The 20,092-nt window shown below is 43.4% G+C and overlaps 2 protein-coding genes across 2 annotated transcripts in view; both read left to right on the top strand.

Moving 5' to 3' along the window:
* Nucleotides 1–313: 313 nt before the first annotated feature.
* Nucleotides 314–20,092, top strand: part of LOC308101640 (solute carrier family 24 member 2) — a gene marked incomplete at both ends in the record, with an annotated part of 59,963 nt that continues 40,184 nt past the window's right edge. Inside the window, one exon of the mRNA XM_080451067.1 lies at nt 314–1,249. Coding sequence (XP_080307193.1) covers nt 314–1,249 — 936 coding nt within the window. The remainder of the gene's footprint in view (nt 1,250–20,092) is intronic.
* On the top strand, nt 17,013–17,720 carry LOC308101643 (protein YIPF5-like; the record flags this gene model as incomplete). The annotated part of the gene is made up of 1 exon (XM_080451071.1): nt 17,013–17,720. The coding sequence occupies one exon, from the start codon at nt 17,013–17,015 to the stop codon at nt 17,718–17,720; it is 708 nt and encodes a 235-aa protein (XP_080307197.1).

Here is a 20,092-nt window from a genome sequence, read left to right as displayed (position 1 = left end):
TCATATTCAGAAGGATTTACTTTTTTAGATATAGTGGAGCAGCATTTGTAAACCTTTATATGTTCACCTTCCAAAAAAAGTACCGGTACAATAACCTTTTGTTACATTTTCTTTTGTTTTGACACAATGTTTGCAGAGGCTACTATGAAGACAGCGTTTGGCAAGCCAGACCCCGGAAAGCACCTGGAGTTCTCTCACCAAGTTTGAAGCCAAAGACAGCACCAATGTATTATCTCCGATAAGGCCTGTCTGCGCCACTCTCCCTTGTTCCTATCCAGCCATTGAGAGTTTGGACACAAATAGTTCCACAGCCATGGGTTTGGAACAGCCCAGCATGGATGCTGTAGTAGCACGGAGACCCATATTGGGTGCCACATGCACACGCAAGGGACAGGCCCACCAGCAACTCCGGACAGTCCGGAGGAAGCTGAGGCCTGTGCGAATCTTAGGGTTCGTCCTGAGCCTGGTGGCCATAAGCGCCGTCTCTTTCTCCTACAGTGCCTTCACCTGGAGTTCAGATAAGCCACTGCTTCCTCAGGAAGCCGTCAGCCTCCATCAGTCAGCGCCCCACAGGACTCTGCTCTTCACCCAGCACGAGAGTGACGACAATATCTCAGAGGCTGATATGCCAATAGCCATGAGATCTTCTGCACCAGAAGGCAACGGGACCGTCGAGAAGGGAGACTACCCTACGGACCTTTTCACCCTCGAAGAGAGGCGCCAAGGTGCGGTGGTCCTGCACATGTTCGGCATGCTCTACATGTTCATTGCCTTAGCCATAGTTTGTGACGAGTTCTTCGTTCCGGCGCTGACCGTTATCACCGAGAAGCTGGCCATCTCGGACGACGTGGCGGGCGCCACTTTCATGGCGGCGGGCGGCTCAGCACCTGAGCTCTTCACATCTGTCATCGGCGTGTTCATCTCGCACAGCAACGTGGGCATCGGCACCATCGTGGGCTCGGCCGTCTTCAACATCCTATTCGTCATCGGGATGTGCGCCATCTTCTCCAAGGAGATCCTCAACCTAACGTGGTGGCCATTGTTTCGCGACGTGTCCTTCTACATCATAGACCTGATCATGCTCATCGTCTTCTTTCTGGATAACGAGATTATTATATGGGAAAGTGTCGCGCTCCTCTCGGCGTACGCTACCTACGTAATCTTCATGAAGTTCAACGGCACAGTGGAGTCATTCGTCAAGGGCTGCATGAGCAAGAACCAAGTGGTCGAGGTGGAGGTGCAGCCAAAGGTGAGCATTGGAGCATCTTCATTCATATACAGGAACACTGATGTATCTTTGCACGTGCATGTGCGCACGCGCACGCACGCACGCACGCACGCACGCACGCACACACACACACACACACACACACACACACACACACACACACACAGACACACACACACACAGTATACGGATGTCTGCATTCACACGCACACACATGCACGATATCAGCACACAGTAAAATCATCAGTGTTTATTTGTTTGACAAACTGGGACCCAAATGTTTATATACTCTCAGCACTGAGTATTTTACTGTGTATCCTTCCGACTCACACAAACAACAGCAGGTCTCATGCTTTACAGCAAATTAAATAATTGAAACGATATACAGTAGTTCTGTTGAAGTGATGCTGCATTGTACGACAGCCATGCAGTATTCCACTGTGGGATTAATAAAACGCTGTCAAATGCCAGTGTCATTCTGGGTTAAGCTCGACAAATGGTCTCCCAGTTTGTCAAACAAATTCCTGGAAACCTTTTTATTTGTTTCTCAGTCAAAGGAAATTCAGATCTGCCTTCATATTATTATCATATTTTAAATGTTGAGGCATTTTTATTGCATTTTTCACATCAAAACCGTCCTCCACCTTTCACGTGGCAGAAAACACAAGGTTTTTGGCAAAGGAGTAGTGCACTGTAGAAAGTCTTTATTGTCTATCGCTGATTTGAATAGTGACATATCGTAAGGAGAAGTCATTCAGTGGCGAAATCGTGGCAATACTGGTATTGCCTCACATCATGTACGTATGTGCCCTCAATGACACTTGAGGGCAAAGGAAAAACTGTGTCGCAATTTGATACCGGTGTAGAGATTATCCGGATGGATATAGGTTTCTTTGTGACATGAGAGGGAAATGATCTTTTTGAGAATATGATCGCAGAAAGTTGGACCGTACTGTAAAGCTTTCACTAAATCAGGATTTGTTCTAAGTACATAAAGTGCATTTAATCGGTGGGTCACATCGTGTTGGGAATGAAGCAAGGCACTAGACTAGAACCCTTGATGATTTCAAGGAAGCTAGCATCAACGATCACCATTTGAATCCTGATTTACAAACCGAGATGTGTTACAGCAAAAAGAAAAGGAAGAAAAAGAGGAAAAAAATATGTATTTCTTTTTTATTTGTTATACTCTGGTGTTATGGTATTTTGTCTTCATCTGAGTGAAATTGAGTGAGCGCATTTGTAAGGGTGCACAGGAGGAGTGCAGTGCTAATAAGACGACCTTGACCTTGAGATGCAATGCATTCTGGGTACTTTGGACAAGAGTAGAGAATGTGTGTGGGGAGGGAAGATTGTTGAGCGTGTGCGTGTGCGTGTGCGTGTGCGTGTGTGTGTGTACGTGTCCGTGCATGGAGCCACTGGCAGTGAAAAAGCTACTTTTGATAGAAAGAAAGGTACGGGAGACAGATGAGTGGATGAGATTTTGCCACGTTTCATCTCCCTCATCGCTCTCAGCAGATTTAGCCTTTCCCCCCTTCTGGCTCAGGCATTGTGGGTGATGCTCCTATGGCTACGCCACCATTACACCACCCGGCTTGGAGTCCCATCACATTCTGTGCAACTGTCTTCAGAATGCACCATTTGAACTTTTGAAGTCCAGTTCCATTGTGCACATACACAGTATTTTAAATGTTATGTGTACAGTATGACTTAACACTATGTTGTACTGAAGGGCCATTGTTGTAGTGGGAACATTATGCTAATTTAATAGCTTTTATTGTTTAGTTTGATCTCTTGGGCTTACAGGATTAAAAGGGAACACATATTATTAGTTTGAAATATCTTTTTCTTTTTGGGGTACATTGGGATACGAGATGCAAGTGTTATTTTAGATTGAATTGGCAATTCACTAGGTGTGTGTGTGCGCACACACACATGTGTGACAAGGATAGGAAGAAAAAAGGATAAGTTAGTGAGGTGAGAAAGTATTGTATAAAGCCCTACCAAGAAGAACAAATAACTTGGCCGAGCCAAGGGCTCGTCAATTGCAATTCCATTTTTACACTTTGAACAGCCATTGTGTGGGTTGCTCATTCAGTTGTTTTCCAAAAAACTTCTATCATGAGTAGGCCATTAACTTTCACAAACAGCTGTGCACAAGCATGTGTTAATGTGGTGTGAGGATGACAATAATTGGTAGCATTAGACACGATGCCCTTGTGCTTGATTGCTTGATTACCTGGAATGACTCCACACGCACACATGATGACATTTGGCGCTGGCTTACATTACATTGCTGGCATAGGCAGAAACTATACATAGTCAGCAGGACAGGAAGCATGGGGGTGGCCTCGGGTCGACGCTTCAAAGACAGAAAGCCTGCTGGTGGTATGCGACTGCCGGCAGGGCCACCAGCAGGCTCAAAAGGACAAGAAGGTTCAGAGGTACAGGCGACACATGCTGAGATTTGGGAGGTCGGTTGGCAAGTGTGTTGTGTTGGTACCCATTGTGAGCTAATGAGAACATTATTCAGAGAGTATAGGGACTGGAAGTGTAATGGAGTCTGTAAGTAACATGGCTGATACTGTGACATTGTGCTTCCAGAACTCATTCATCAATAATTTCCTGCTGTTCGGTGACCGCTATGCTTCATGGCATTACATAATTGATGGTCCTGTGTTCTATTTTGGTCACAAAGGAAAGTATTAGCCTACCGCAAATATGAAATTTGTTTATCAACCCAATAATTGATCGCTGCGTTTCCTGAAAATAATGCCTTTTGCTCTCAGTCAGGGAGCGCAGAATGCTAAAACCAGGGCTTGCTTTTCGATCATTTGAAAGATAAGAGGTGCTGCTGGATTTGTCTTTCGGCCCCGGGGGTGACACACAATGTTATCGATACTTTGCACTCAGAACTGTGGTTCTCCAGCTCTGCTCGGTCAGTGCATGCCCCCTTTAGCGGCATCACCCCCAAATCATGACCTCCACCACACCCACCTCCCATTGGGTATGAATCAAAAGAGTTGCAAAAATGTACCGTAATAATTGTACTATAGTGAATAATATTTTTTCATTTATTCAGAATAGTTGTCAATACAAATGTTCAATAATATAATTTTGTTTCCAAAGTCATTGTGACCAAATAAAATGGCTAATTAATAAATAATACTAATACTAATACTACTAATACTATTACTACTATACTACTACTAATAATAATAATAATAAAAACAAAAATAATAGTGGTAGTAGTAGTAGTAGTACTAGTAGTAGTAGTAATAATAATAATAATTACTTAAATACTTAAGGCTGTCTCGAATACCTTTTCTCAAATTTCAGATATTCGAGTATCCGAATACGTGTTCTAAATCAATTAGCCAATAAAAACAAATCAAGGCTCCTTGTGGCGAGATTGGTATATCTGCAGAGTCCAGACCTTTATGGTAAAATACGGTAAGTCTCGATAGCCAATCACAACGTCCAAACACAAAGCTGCACTGGCATTAAGTTGTGTTGCAGTTGATGCCGTTGCGGTTGTGTTGTGTTGCAGTTGCAGTTGACAAACTAGAGCAAGTATTTTATAAATATTGACGTGTCCATTTACAGACAAGCCTAACTGGCGACTACCATGTGCTGCCTCGCCGACAAATGTAAATATCGCTGTTTATGAATACTCAACTTACAAACTGCTTCACAAGAACAATGTTGGAGTGAGAGACTCACTGCATTGCCATCTTGTCTCTTTGAGGAAAGTAAAGCCATTAAGAGAGCGTGAAACCTATTAGTTGAATAGTTGATTTGTGCATTCTTATTGTTTAACCTACATTGTTATTGTGAAGCGGTTTTGTTCATAGAGGTTTAGTATTCATAAAGATCATTGAGTCCATTTATCCAAAGGGAACAACTTGTTATACCCCAGACAGTCCCTGCCACACAACACGAGCTCAAACAAACACAAGCTGCCAGAATCAGATTGATATGCTGATACGCTCATAAGCTCTCTCAGTGGAAAGAAAGATATATTCAAATGAAGCATCTGAATAATGTTGACATTATGTTCTAATACCAACCTGCCGTGCAAGTATCCAGATATTTGGGGCCAGCCCTAATACTAATAATAATTATTATTATCATGATCGCAAAATGCAGCACAGTAATGAGGAATATACAGTATTTGTATCGATAAATCTGCACTTATTAAAGTACAGTATAAACCAACTATGGCCATCAGTGGTGGTTCAGTTGGCCTGCGCTAGTCCCCATTAAAAGGCATTCTTCCTTCGTCAGCTCAATGACCAGATACTTGACTGTGACCTAGCCTCATTAAAAGTGATCCTCAATAAGCCCTCAATCCAATTAACGCAACCATACATATGACAAAATGTTGTGAGTTGACCAAAGGTCAGCCGAGGCAGTTTGTTCCCTGGACAATGTAAAAATTATGCAAAATCTAGGCTTTTTGTCTCCACCAGGCCGGACGGCCAAAGGCCAGTCAGCCAAAAAACGGAGACTCTGTTTTCTTCAGTGTTCAGACTTCAGTGTTTCTGTCAACCACAAATATTTCAAATTGGCCTCATGGTGGTGCTATAATAGCCCACTTCATATTTTGGCCTATAACTCTTGAACCGTAGATCGTACAATCAAAATCTTTGGTTCCCTGGATTCCTTGGATCATGACGCAACTCTCCAGAGTTGCAAATGTTGTGTTTTCTTCAAAACACACGTTGTACTACTATACTCCACAAATCATTACACAGTTTTATCAAGATGTATCAGTCATATTTTTCAGATTGCATTCCAATTGGTTATGACTGCAGGTTATGACTGGGTAGGTAGTCAACCCAGCCTGGCGGACACCTGTTCTCTGAGGAGCGCTCTTTTCTAGTTTTTAATTGTTTCCGGTCTGGCATGCTCTCTTTGAGCTCTTTCTCTGCTTGTTTGTGTGTGAATACATATTTATTATGCACATGTGTCGTATGTAACTTTCCCGTCTGTTATGTGAAGCACACCGAAACAGTTTGTTTGAAAAAGCGCTATATAAATTAAATGTTATTTAATTGCTATGGTATACTATAGGGAATTCACTTCTGCTTACCACTGATGATGCGAGACAACGCGAGACAACGTTTTGGAGACATGATATAGCTCGTGTGAGTCGTGTAACAACCTGGATTCGAACAACCGCATAGGAAACCAATCATCTACCGCTCATTCAAAGGGGAATCCTCCCTCGAACAGGGGCAATACTAGGCTGGGCTTAATATAGGGCTGTCCTGCTACATTCACCCCCAAACCCCGGCCCAAACCCCCTAACGAGGGCCCTTTGCGTTGACTACCAAAGTCACTGTTTGTCACCTGTGTGAACTTGGTCCCTAGCTTACTACTATATGGGACACAACATCACAAACTGTCTGCTGTGGTGCTTGGGGTACTAATGTCCAGTTGTATTGTCGTTCTGTTGTTGTTGTTGTTGTTTGACGATTGGAAAATGGCAGTTTATCCCTCTGAATGACTTCCATGCTAATGAACTGAAAAGGATACAGACAGACGCTTAAGACCTGCGGCCGATTCTACAAATGCCTTCTAAATCAGTAGTTCTCAAACGTTTTCGTGTCAAGGACCCCCAAATTGATATATAACACTTTCAAGATTTTTTAAAAATGTCAAAAGAAATAACAGCAGATGTAGAAGCTCGCAGCGCGAAGTGGCGTGCTGTGAGCTTGTATATCTGCTATTTTTGAATAGCCAACGCTAAAATCTAAAATGACACAGATGCTTTCCCGGTTTTAATGGGTTAATATAGATTCAGCTATAGGGTGTCAGATGGAACGCTAAGCGAGCCTTCTCAGTTGTAGCTCCCAAACACATACCTGTTTTTAAAACCCATCTTAAAACTCATTTTTATTCCTTAATGGCTTTTAACCCTGATTGATATTTGTATTCATGGTTAATTATAGTGTTTGTTCTTCTGTAATCGCATTATGTTTTCTTTTTTAATTATTGTTGTTATGCCTGCTGTGCAGCACTTCAACTCAACTCTGTTGTTTTGAAATGTGCTCTATAAATAAAGGTGGATTGTATTGGATTGGATGGAAATCGGCAGCCAACCTCATACTTTTCCAATGTCTTAAAAGAAATCTTATAGAATATAAAGGCACAATCTTTACTTTTAGTTCACCCCACTGGTCTTTCAACTGTGCAGTCTGTTGATGTTGCATTGCTTGTCGTGCACCGACATGTCAGTCACATCTGTCACAAGTCTGACTCTAACCCCTCCCCTCCCCCATTAGTATTAGTGTTTGCCTGATTAAGTGGACATCTTAAGTGACCTCTGATTCTGTGTTCAAGTGTGTGTGTGCTATATACAGTACGGAGTACACGCACAGAGAGCCAGTAGTAGTGATGGTGTGTGTAACTAAGGCCATGCGGTCAGAATGTCACGACCCTGGGAGCCATGAGATTGGACTGGACGTATTACATTTGGTACATGGTCCATTTCATTTAATCTTCTGAGTCTGGTTGCAGCATGGCAGCTTAAGGGGACACTGTTGGCTCATGCCCATGCCAAATTTATATATTTTTTTAGCAATGCAGTAGTGTGGGGCACCACTTGAAGGTCAGAAGAGAGGGGAAGTGCTCGACTGGCTTCACTCTCAGAGACTTTAGATTCTCAGGTCAGGTGGCGAGGTATTGGTTCATGAATTCTGGTTTACATGCATAGACATTCTATCCGTGGTTATCTCTTGCCACTATTTAGCTTTTCTTACACTTAAAGCAAATAAAGCAAAATGCATTTTGGTCTGAAGGTGGCACTAGAGGGAAGGTTATGGGGAAACTCAAGTGGTTAATGTTACGGTAGTTTAATTGGTTGTTGAGACCTCTCGTGTCTTTCGTTTTGGCCTAAAGACCAAAAATCGGTAGGGTTCAACCTCCGGGAAGCATGAAGGTGCACATTAAATTCCACACCAATCCAGCCTGTAACTTTCCAAGCTTATTTAGGACTGAAGTGGTGGGTGGATGGATGGATGGGCCGGGCAACCGACGGATATTGCCACCGTACGTGGCATTAGAAAGGTCTTTCATCAGAGGGCAAAGACCCCCACCCCTCAAACCCCCCCCTGCTGGAGCACCTAGCCAGGCAGGCCTGCAGCTTATCTTGTTATCTTGTGGCCTCTCTCATTGTTTAGCTGATGGACTGAATGGATGCCTTTGAAAATACTGGCTCAGGCAGATCAGATTAGCCAGCACTTTGTGTACCATGGTTTTAGGGAAAGGCAGCGAGCAGGGTTTGCATAGAGAAGGATTGTCGAACCCCCCACTGGGTTGTCATTATCGATTCCAAAATGATTCCCTCGTAGTGTGTCCTTTTTACTGTGTGCTTACTGAACTGTTTCACTCTTGGTCCCTTCTTAATAAGATCCTAAGACCCTTTTCCAGTTCCCAAACTTGAGGTGCAATAGTTTTGATTCACAGTGTAATTAAACTTTTCAAACCCTCAGGATTTTAAAACCACAGTTATACGCCCATTGCATTCCCCCTGAGAGTGATGATGATCAAAACTATATATATCCATTTGGCCAATATACCTGCTATTATGTTTTATATAATTTTTTACAACTTCGGTATCAGCAATTATGCAGCTGATATGTCAAGATTTTTAACCCTCAAATAGCCGATGTACAAGACCACAACACGTCACAATGACGCATAGTGAGTTGTAGATCGGCTATTTTAGAAAGTGGTTAATTAAAACAGTTCTGTTCATGTGTATATTTTATATTTACGTATTTGCTTGCTCATTGTATAATTAAAGTAAAATGTTCTATAGTGAAGTTTAAGATAATTCCAAGATTTTGCACTTTTCTTTGTTCTTTTTGCTAAATACTGTAATAGTCAAAACATCAGTAATTGGTGGCCTAAGCTGACTGTCCAAAATCGGGATCACATCGGACCAAAGAAATCCCCCTCAAACCCTTAAATGCGTAGGTAGGACATCTCAAATACGTGTTGGGATGGCCACAGCAGGAATGGATGCAGAATGAGGTTCCAGCGCACAGGCACAACATTCGAGGCGCGTTATCTTCTTCTTGTTCCGCGTTGGATAAGCCAACGTCATGCACAGAGGCAGCTGTTGGTTCCACAGCGATGGAAGGTGCAACCTCTGATGCATTACCAAGCTATAAATAGCATCACGGAGCGGAGGCAAGACCCCTCCAATGGGAGGATGCGCTTCAAAGATCGGTTACAAAGAGGATTCTGTGTACAGGCAGCCAAACTATTTCCTTCCTGCTGGAATTTGAGCATTCGTGCACTGGTACTGTACAGGCGCATAATGTATACTGTAAATGCGAGCCAATGCAATGAGTTGTGCATAGGGCTGTCATGATCATGACACATTAGTTGACGATTAGCTGTCATGTAAATAAAACATGAACATAAACTGCACAAGGCAGATATGACAAATAACTTAAACATGACTGGTACCCCTGATCGAAATAGGCCGGAAACAAGCCACGCATTTAATAATTTGATGCCTTCAAAATGTTTCAAAAATAGCTCGCGTTTGTGAGCTTCTGGATCAGCTATTTTCGCTATTTTTCAACGGATGAATTCATTCACATGAATGGAAACGATTATGACGATTATGACGGAAATAATTGTGATTATCTCAAATAATTGCCATTAGGGCGATTACGTAATAGTTGTGACAGGCGTTGTGTGTGGTGTGTTCTGAAAATTGTCCACCTTTTATCCAGGCGGCTCTGACTAAACCCCTTTCACATTGTGGATTATAATCCCAGGCTACACGGGATGAAGTCACTCATTGCTGGTGTATTTTAACCCGTTAAAGACCTGAAGCCGATTCTAAAAAAAAATCTTCTAAATCCTAACAGTTTTCTGAAAACACGTATGTCTTCTAAATCAGTGGTTCTCAAACTTTCTCACGTCAAGGACCCCCAAAGTTATATCCATTTGGCCGTGGACCCTCATCTGAAAATATTTTTGTTCCAGGGACCCCCCAGAAGCAAAGATTTGAGTTAGAAATGATCGCTTGAAAATATATATATATTCAAAGTTTGTGCCAAAATTCGATTTTTCAAAAATAGCAGATCTACAAGCTCGTAGCGCGGCACGAAGTGACGCGCTACGAGCTTGTTTATCTGCTATTTTTGAATAGCCAAAGTATATATTATATATAATAATAAAAAATATAGCTAAGAAAAGACAGATGCTTTCCAGGTTTTAATGGGTTAATCATGTGTGGGATGATTATTATAGGAGTTTGGCGCTGTTTACTGTCACCGTTCACTGTTTTTCAGTGACGTCCAGATGTATAACAATGGGCTACAACTCTAGGAACGATAGACTCCCATCTGTTTGACGTCGCTGCCATAGCCATCTGCAGTTTGCCGTACGAAAAACAGCTGTCAAGATCGTTTGGTTGAAAAATATTTGGAATTAATATTCCAAATATTTTATCCCTTGTCCTTTAGAATGAAAAGCATGTCCTCGTGTACAAGCGCTTCTATACAGTTAGTAGGCATGAACGCGATAAAGGGCCTTGGGCTGCTCTTTTAACAATGTGGTGCTAGCGATAACGGCCTACCAGATGAGAATACATTTCTTTATTTATATCTTTTCCCCCCCCTTGCCTGCTATACAATCACATTCTCAGATCTCTCTCGGCAAGGTCACTGACTCGAGGAAATGCTTTGAGAATATGGTTATGTGCGGTATGTGCTGGAGTATGTGTGTATTATTATGTTCTTGAATGGAGAGATTGTAGTAGTAGTGGTAGCTAAGGCTGAAATAGAGTTCTTCTTTTGAAGTAGAAGTTTCTATGTGCTTTATCTCTAGACGCTTAGGCTAGTGATGCAGGAAACGGAAAAAAATAAATGCAGAGGAATCTCACTGTTCCCTACAGTGGATTTAGAAGCATCGGGTGCACAGAATGACGAGGCAGAAAAAAAAAGAAGAGGAAAAACTCTGTCAAGGACAAACACGAACGCATTATGACTCCATTCATACGAGTCATCAGTGAAATGTCACTTCACATGATGCCTGCCATGCTTACAAGAGCAAAGGGGAATGCAAGCTGTCAAGGTCACACGTGCGTGTACTCATGCACACTTTGCACAGCCCTTCCCGCACACACACACACACGCGCGCACGCACACGGACACACGCACACGCACACGCACACACACACACACACACACACACACACACACACACACACACACACACACACACACACACACACACACACACACACACACACACACACACACACACACGCGCGCGCGCACACTGACTTGTCACACAGAGAAACAGATTCACTTTGGTGCATGAGCTTGTGCCAGTGAAAACAGAGCCAAAATCCAATAAGATTTTAAAAATAGAAAAGCCTGCTACTTTGATCTCACCATGACGATGAGGACTCCAAGTTGTATCATCCATTCCAGCTGTGGCTCCTTATGGGCGTGTGTGTGTGTGTGTGTGTGTGTGTGTGTGTGTGTGTGTGTGTGTGTGTGTGTGTGTGTGAGTGTGAGTGTGAGTGTGAGTGTGAGTGTGAGTGTGCGTGTGCGGTCGGTGGGCGTAATATTGTAGTGGCAGTAATTATTTTTTATTTTTTATATAGCTGTTACCTTGTTGTGTGCCTGGTTGACTGGACAATAGAGATAAAAGTATTCTTGGGAATAAAGTAACAGACCAACCAAATGCGTGCACACGCACGCACACGCACGCACACGCACACGCACACGCACACACACACACACACACACACACACACACACACACACACACACACACACACACACACACACACACACACACACACACACACACGCATGCACACAGTGGGCTCGAACAAAACAATACAAACTAGGACACAGCACTGTTCTAGGCTAGATCTACTTTTGTTGTTGTCTGCAGTTACTTTGTGAGCTCTCCTTGTGACGTCGTTCACTGCTGGTTCTCCCTCTTTTATCATTTATTTACGCTGAATGGGAGTGATTGTGTAAGCGACGCGCTCATTTGCATCATAAGTGATTATGGCTGCTTTTTAAATGTTGCCCTCAATGGGGTACCGAGAAGCTACTTCGTTTACTCATAGCTTCTCATCAGAAAGAAAACCGCCTCTTCCGTAAATATATCCATTGTATTCAGTGGTGCTTGAGGTCCCCTTATAGTCACTCACTGAACACACAAATAGCCTGGACAGACACTTACTTTGTGCCAAGTAAAACTGTGAGACCTGCAAACAGTGCTGCCAGTTCTTGTGAGAGAAACAAGCAACCAGGTCTGGTAAAACAAGCCCAAAAGAGGTGACTATGGGCCACATGAGCACTTTAAACATATACATCAGCTATTTGAAAATATCAGATCTACAAGCTCACAACGCGTCGCGATGCGACGCGTTGTGAGCTTGTAGATTTGCTATTTTCAAACACAATCTTAGGGGGAAATTATTATAAGCAGACCTGGCAACACTGCCTGCAAAGTAGACCCAGTGCTGCTGGTTGTCCACGTCTAACATACTGTTTGGTGTTTATAGAATGAGGCAGGACTGCCACTATAGGCTTCTTGACAATAATGCAAGTAGACCTTCCCAAGGTCATTTCCCAGGTCACTCCATATCTTTCAGTGGACCACAACAGCAGTCTGAAAACTCACCTCTTCAGACTCCATCTGATCCCTTAGTCCTTCTTTTTAGATTGACAATGCTAGGTTATAATAGTATTAGAATAGACAGACAGACAGACAGACAGACAGACAGACAGACAGACAGACAGACAGACAGACAGACAGACAGACAGACAGACAGACAGACAGACAGATAGACAGACAGACACAGTCCGGCACAGGTAGGAGTGGAGAGACACAGCTAAGATTAATAACAAAACTAGAAACATAATAATAAAGGTAGGTATACTTAAGATATAGTCATGCAATGAAGACGGATGAGTGCCTGTCTCAAGGGGGTGTTTTTTCTTAAGATTGTCTAAAGGAACAAATATTGTTAATCAAACAATCCACTTCTAGTGAGTGAACCCTTTCTTTGTTTTTTACTCTCCATGGTTCTTGTTCAGCACCATGGAGAGAGCAACACAAGAATTGCTCCATTATTTAGCACATCTTAGCCGTTGGGAAGAAACCTTGTATCTCCATATTTCTTGTTTTTATTTTTTGTTTCTGTTTTTCAAATGAAAGCATTTAGCAAAAATTAGCAAAAATATTAGCAAAAATAGACAATCTACAAGCTTACAACGTGTTGCATTGCGCCGCATTGTGAGCTTATAGATCTGCTATTTTCGCTACTTTTGTTTTAACCTTTAAAACGATTAAAAATCTTCACCTACTGTATAATGACCACGTTGAAAGTGGTTACGTCTGAAATATTTAACCAATGAAAATTATTGATAAGAGCTTGTGACTAAACAATTACATTGGATCCTGTGGTACACGGTTTCTTGTTTTTCTTTTTTTTCTCCTCCTGTTTTGGACATACAAGGTTTCCGCCTGACAGCGATGACATTCAAACATCACCCGCTACTACTACACAACCCACAGATAGAGGATGGTTTCCTGAAATAGATTAGTAGCTTTGGCATAGATTACAGACCTTGCGTCAGAGATATATGGCTGTTTTGATAATCTAGAGCTGGGGGAGACTATAGATCCAGAGACGTAAGACTGCGTCAAAAGCGGCTTGGTTGATGATGGCCCCAGGAAGAGGAGAGAGGGTCCATTTAAGGGTCATTCCACGGAGCCTCTCTCTTTGATGCTTAATGAGTGTGGGTGTGTGTGTATGAAGTGCTCCGGGCAGCTCTGAATAGCTTAAACTGTTGTCTTTTCAACAGAGGCCATTCCCATTGATTCTAGTCAATTTGTTTTAGGCCTCGGTGTTGTTTCAGCTCTTCGGGTGAACAGATGGTCAGATGAATTTAATCTGCACCCATAGATAAAAGTTTAACATTTCTATCATCCAAGATCCAAACAACGTCATGTTCAGACTCAAATCTTTGGAATAAATGGGCTAACTAATTGTTTGCATTAGCATGTTTTAGGAATAAATTACTACCATTTGCCAAATGCAATATAATTTGCCCACTATGGATCACACTGAAATTCCTTTTCTTTACCAGTCTTTTCCTCAAGGAATCAGATTTATTCATGCTAATTTCCCAAGGACAACAAGGTTAAGACATTCTCGTATCCATATTCAGATGTGCGGGCACCTCTGATGCAGGTAAAGCTATCCAGGGAGGGCTTGTTTTTTTTTTTTTTTTTCCGCTATTCTTGAGTACGGTCAGGGATATATTTGCACAGGAAAGGGAGAGACTGAAGGTACGGCCAGGGTGTGGTGATGAAGAGGAGAGACTGAAGGTGAAGCACTGAGGCTGTAGCACGAAACTGAAAGCCCTATTGATTAAGGGCTATTTTTGTGAACTGTGGTCGAATTAGCTAATGTACCCGCCACTGTAAAAAGAAAAGAAAAGTGAAGGACACCGATATCCTTATCTCAGGGGTGTATGAGATGACACCCAAGCTCATGAGATGGAGAGAGAGCCTATACATCCTAGAGTTGTGGCCGAGGCGGCGCTAACATTACTTCATTCGTTTCTGCGTCGTTGGGGCGACAGAGATACAATGTCCCACAGATGACCACCGTTGACTGGTTTCACCAAAAAAAATGTCTGAGAATGAAGCCTACGGATTTCCACTGCCCTTCAAAATGGGCATGATTGCAATCAGACGGTCTCTAATGAGCTAATTAGGAAAAGCTCCGTGGCTCAACGCATTCGCCATGACCCTCTCCCCCCCGGTCCTCTTCTCGTCCAAGAGAGCCTCTCTCCACTCGTCTGGTCCATCTATGAGGGAGGAACATGAGCATCTGGCTCCCCCGCCCCCCTCCCCCCCCACACCACCACGCACGCACACACACACCCACACACACACAATTGACCCCATCCCCACTCCAGCCCTCCAAGGTGACCTGCGCGGGTTTCCGCCAGCAGCAGCAGCAGTCCCCTTCCCTCACCACATATTAAGTGCTGCACTGGTCAGCCTGGCCATGGGGCCGCTGACAGTGATGGAAGCAGACGATGATGCTGTCTTCCTCTTCTTCCCCTTCCATCTCCGCCTCCGAGATAAGGCTTTTGATTTTGCTTAAGTTCAAGTGCTTCGCTGTCACGAGCACAGCGCACACAATACAGCCTGCACAGCAACATTACAGCCAGTGAAATTGTACTCTGAGCTTTGTGTGAACAGTGTGAAGTAAACAGATACGACATGTAAGGTATTAGAATAAGGGTAAAACGCACGCACGCACGCACGCACGCACGCACGCACGCACGCACGCACGCACGCACGCACGCACGCACACACGCACACACACACACACACACACACACACACACACACACACACACACACACGAACACACACACAATTAGCGGATATGCATTCAAATAATACGCCATTCAACACAAGACAAAACACACATAGCTTTTGTATCTTGCGGGTTATAATGCCATTGTTTCAACTAATCCTATATGGATGCACCTTGAGCTGGTTTTCGACTGTAAGAGCTTAACGCGAGGGATTCCTTTTTGTCTCATGCACACAGTTGCTGCCTAACCACTGGACAAACCGCAACACACTAGAAGGGGAAAACATACACAGGCCGCCTTGATTAAACACAGCTTTTGGGGATTGCGTTCGCTTGTGAAAATGACACAGCAGTTTTTGTTCCCCTACTTGCCTCCTAGCAGCCACAGAGGTTCTGTTGTGATTGGCTTGTGGGGAGGAAGGTAAGAGGAAGCAATTCTGCTTTAGTCCTGGTGGGCATATGGAGCACCGCCTTGTGGGAAATCAGCACTGTGGCAGCTCCTGTAATTAGTTCTGCTTGTTAGAAAAATGAAGGGGTTACTAATTAGAAAGTAGATGGCTTCTTGACTTGTTGTGCATCTTTTCCCTCCTTCCTTGAAGATCATCATTATCGTCGCAAAATGGGTGAGAGAGGGTGGCAGAGAGAGGGAGAGAGAGAGAGAGAGAGAGAGAGAGAGAGGGGGTGGGAGAGAATTGCTGGTGCTGCTCAACGGTTTTGCTCTCACACGATGCATCTAGAATGATGGACAAATCTCGAAGGAGGTTCTGTCATGCTCTGACAGACAGGCTGCCTACTCTTTGCACGTGCTGGAAAATGCCTAGAGCTCTGCAAGATTTCAGCTATTCAAGTTCAAGCCCGAGAATATATACAGGACTTTCACAATGGCCGAAGTAACAGTATTTTAGGTTGAGTGCAAATATGCAATTTGCTTTTGCAGCAGGTTTTTATGAAACTAGCACAAATGCCCATGCAAATGTATTGTTGCGCACTTTTAATACAATGAATATTGATGCAAATATCTTGCAAATGTGTCACCTGCATTACCCAAATATGGAGGAGTAGCTGAGATTATTATAACTTAATGTTAACAAGACAGGGCCTAATAACGTTGGGGCTTCTATGTGGATCTCTGGCATCATGTGGCCAGTCTATGACGTCAGTCATATATCTATGACGTATGACTCGAAATTTGGGCAATCACATGATGACATCATGTGTCATGCATCAGCGTGATGACATCATAAAAGGATGTCACAATGTAATTTAACATCCCTTGACAATTAGTTGGCGACACAGACAGACGGACTGACTGCTTTCTCCTGACACGTGGCGACAAAGTCGGCAGCAGGGCTTTGGAGTAAATTTGGAAACGCTACAGAGCCAGAGATGTTTGGGTCTGACAACTCCCGCAACGATTTCTACCAGTCCAACTACAACGTGGATGACCAAGGCCAGGGTGGCTATGGCTACAGCGACACAGAAGACCAATTCAACAAACCCTACGGCGGTCAGTACACGGGACAGATATTCCAGCCCCAACAGACCTACACTCCCTCCTCATCGCAGTGCAGCAGCTTTGACGATGAACCGCCGCTTCTCGAAGAACTGGGGATCAACTTTGACCAAATCTGGCAGAAGACTCTGACAGTGCTCCATCCCATGAAGGCGGCCGACGGCTGCATCATGAACGAGACGGACCTGGCCGGACCGATTGTGTTCTGTCTGGCTTTCGGAGCGACGTTACTCTTGACGGGAAAGATCCAGTTTGGTTACGTGTACGGTATCAGCGTCATCGGCTGCCTGGGCATGTACGCGCTCCTCAACCTGATGAGCATGACGGGCGTTTCTTTCGGTTGCGTGGCCAGTGTCCTGGGCTACTGCCTCCTTCCCATGATCGTCCTCTCCAGCTGCGGAGTCTTCTTTTCCTTACAAAGCATGTTTGGAATGATAATGGCGACGATAATCTTGGGCTGGTGCAGCTTCTCCGCCTCAAAGATCTTCATCTCAGTGCTCGCCATGGACGGACAGCAGCTGCTGGTGGCCTACCCCTGTGTTCTCCTCTATGGGGTCTTCGCTCTCATCTCCATTTTTTGAAACGATCCCTTTCAAATGGAAAATGGCCGACCACCTCTGTAATGTCAGTCCAATTAGGCCCGTTCTTGATTAGTGTAATCATTGTTTTAATACAGTGATTATTACCGAATGTAAACCGGTAAACAAGCTTTACTATCATTAGGACTTTTATGGCATGGCTCTTATGGGCGAGCCATCTAGAAGATGGTATGTCTTTAAGTCTTGTGTGTCTGTCCACAGCTAATCTCACAAACTGCAAAATCGATCGACGGCAATTTTTTTGTGCATGCTTACAGCATTTTTCTGTGCAGGCCGCCAAGGACGCTTGATTGATTGATTGAATACTTTAACACTTTGCAAATAGTACAGTGGTACGATTATACAATGGTTATAAAAGGATAACACAAAAAGCCCTGAGGGCTTGTTTCCATTGTGGTCCTCTGTATTCAAGCCATAACCCCCACAAAGATCTTTTTTTTTACCAGTTTTATGTTTTTTTGAACTCTTTCACTTAAAACGAATGTTATACTGGACGTAAACTGTGGTCTAATCGGGCTGAAACCTCACCCAAATATGGAGATGACTGGCATCATTGTACTGACGTCATAATTCGGGGAGGTACGTCTTTGGCCCACTGGCCGCATTGCACAAGAAATATGGCAGCGATTGTTTCAGCATTTTGTATTACGAGTCTGATGCCCGTTGGGAACGATGCTTTCCCGGTGGGCCGTCTGCTTCAACTACCTTAATTGACAATGTCACGAAGCCCACCGGATTGTTATCTTCCCCACCGGATTGGACACTAGATGTGCCGTCATCTTGATTGTAGTTCGGACATCATTGCGATTACCTCTTTCTGTCAGGAGAGGGGGACAACTGACAGAATTTAATGGAACGTAACATTCTTGTCATCACAATTAATACTGACAATTGTTTGTATCATAGATCATAACTCATAACCCTCAAACAAAGACACAAAGTGGATATTCACTGTGTGATAACCCTGCAGAAGTGGATGTGTTTTTAGAATGCTTCATCTCGTGCACTCAAATTTCATGAGACAAATCTATAATCTGGCTCTGATGTCTGAAAGTCAGGGCTTATTCAGTACAATATGGCTCTCAGCGAGAAACGCCCCCGTGACTCGTTCACATTTCCGCCAACCACCCCACCCCCGCACTATAAGCTGTGGGCAATTTGAGGCATGATAGCGGAAGCTGTGTTTTAGTGTGATGTCACTCACTCCAGCGCCGTAATTCCCCATAATACAGAATTACACGCTTTGGGCCCTCGAAGGGGCAAGCGCCCCCTCATGCGCCGGCTGATCCGTTTCCAAGAACGGCGTTGATGTGTCATTACATAAGAACTGGGAGCAGGAGCTGCTGGGATTAAAGCACATACACAGAATCCAAAGAAAATACTCATCTCTCCGGGTGATTATTAGTCATAATATTTAATGCTAGGCTTAATGAGTGAACTGTGGCATAATCCTTGTCTGGCACTGTCACCTGTTCTCTCCAGACTCTCACCAGAATTGCCTCAGAGGAAAAGGAGTGTGAAGGAGATTAACTACAAAAGCCACAATGTATGTGGGAATTATCCGTGACATTTGAAATCCCAGAAGTGGGGTCTTTGACAAATCTCAGGAGCCCGTTTACAAAACTACAAATAAATAAATGATGTCAATGAATACATTTAATAAATAATTGTATATACATATACATATATATAAAATTGAAATTTGATTATATCTTAAATATTGATGATTCTATAGTCTATGATAACCATCAGCAATTAGTCCTTTTAAGCTTTGTCTGCATTCCGTTAAACAGAAGAAAAAAAACAATAATAATAATAATAAGAAGAAACCCTTTCGTTTGAATGCTTACACCCATTTTGGTGCTTGGTGATTTCATCCAGCCCTATAGATGCTCAGCAATGTGAGTTTTACAGCATTGCAGATAAGCATTACCAGCAACTTGCATCTTTACTGACACATTCTGCCTGAATGTCCTGTTAAATTGATTACTGGCCACTCAGCACTGGAAGGCTTAATATACAAAAATCTGAACAAAAGCTTGTCCCTTGCGGTTAGGAACATAGGCCTCAAGTGATTGCTAATTCACCCACACATCACACTCACACAGCCACATAATAATAGACGAATTGGGCACAGTCTCGTAAAGGAGTGAATACAAAGCTTTCGTTTAGAAAAGTGACTGCCATTTTTATACCTGTGTCAAGTACAACCTTTATGAATGAAGCCAGGGGACCTGGGCGTCTGTTAACAATAGACTGGCATCACTTCATCGTGATTGGTTGAATCGGCTCATGTGATGACCCTGTGAGGATTAGGTGTTATTTGTGTTTGTGAGAAAGGCCTGTCCAGATGC

Source organism: Gymnoscopelus braueri (genome assembly GCF_963280865.1).
Source record: "Gymnoscopelus braueri genome assembly, chromosome: 15".
Classification (NCBI taxonomy): domain Eukaryota; kingdom Metazoa; phylum Chordata; class Actinopteri; order Myctophiformes; family Myctophidae; genus Gymnoscopelus; species Gymnoscopelus braueri.
Note: the sequence above shows the minus strand (reverse complement) of the source record. Positions and strands in the feature narration are given on the sequence as shown.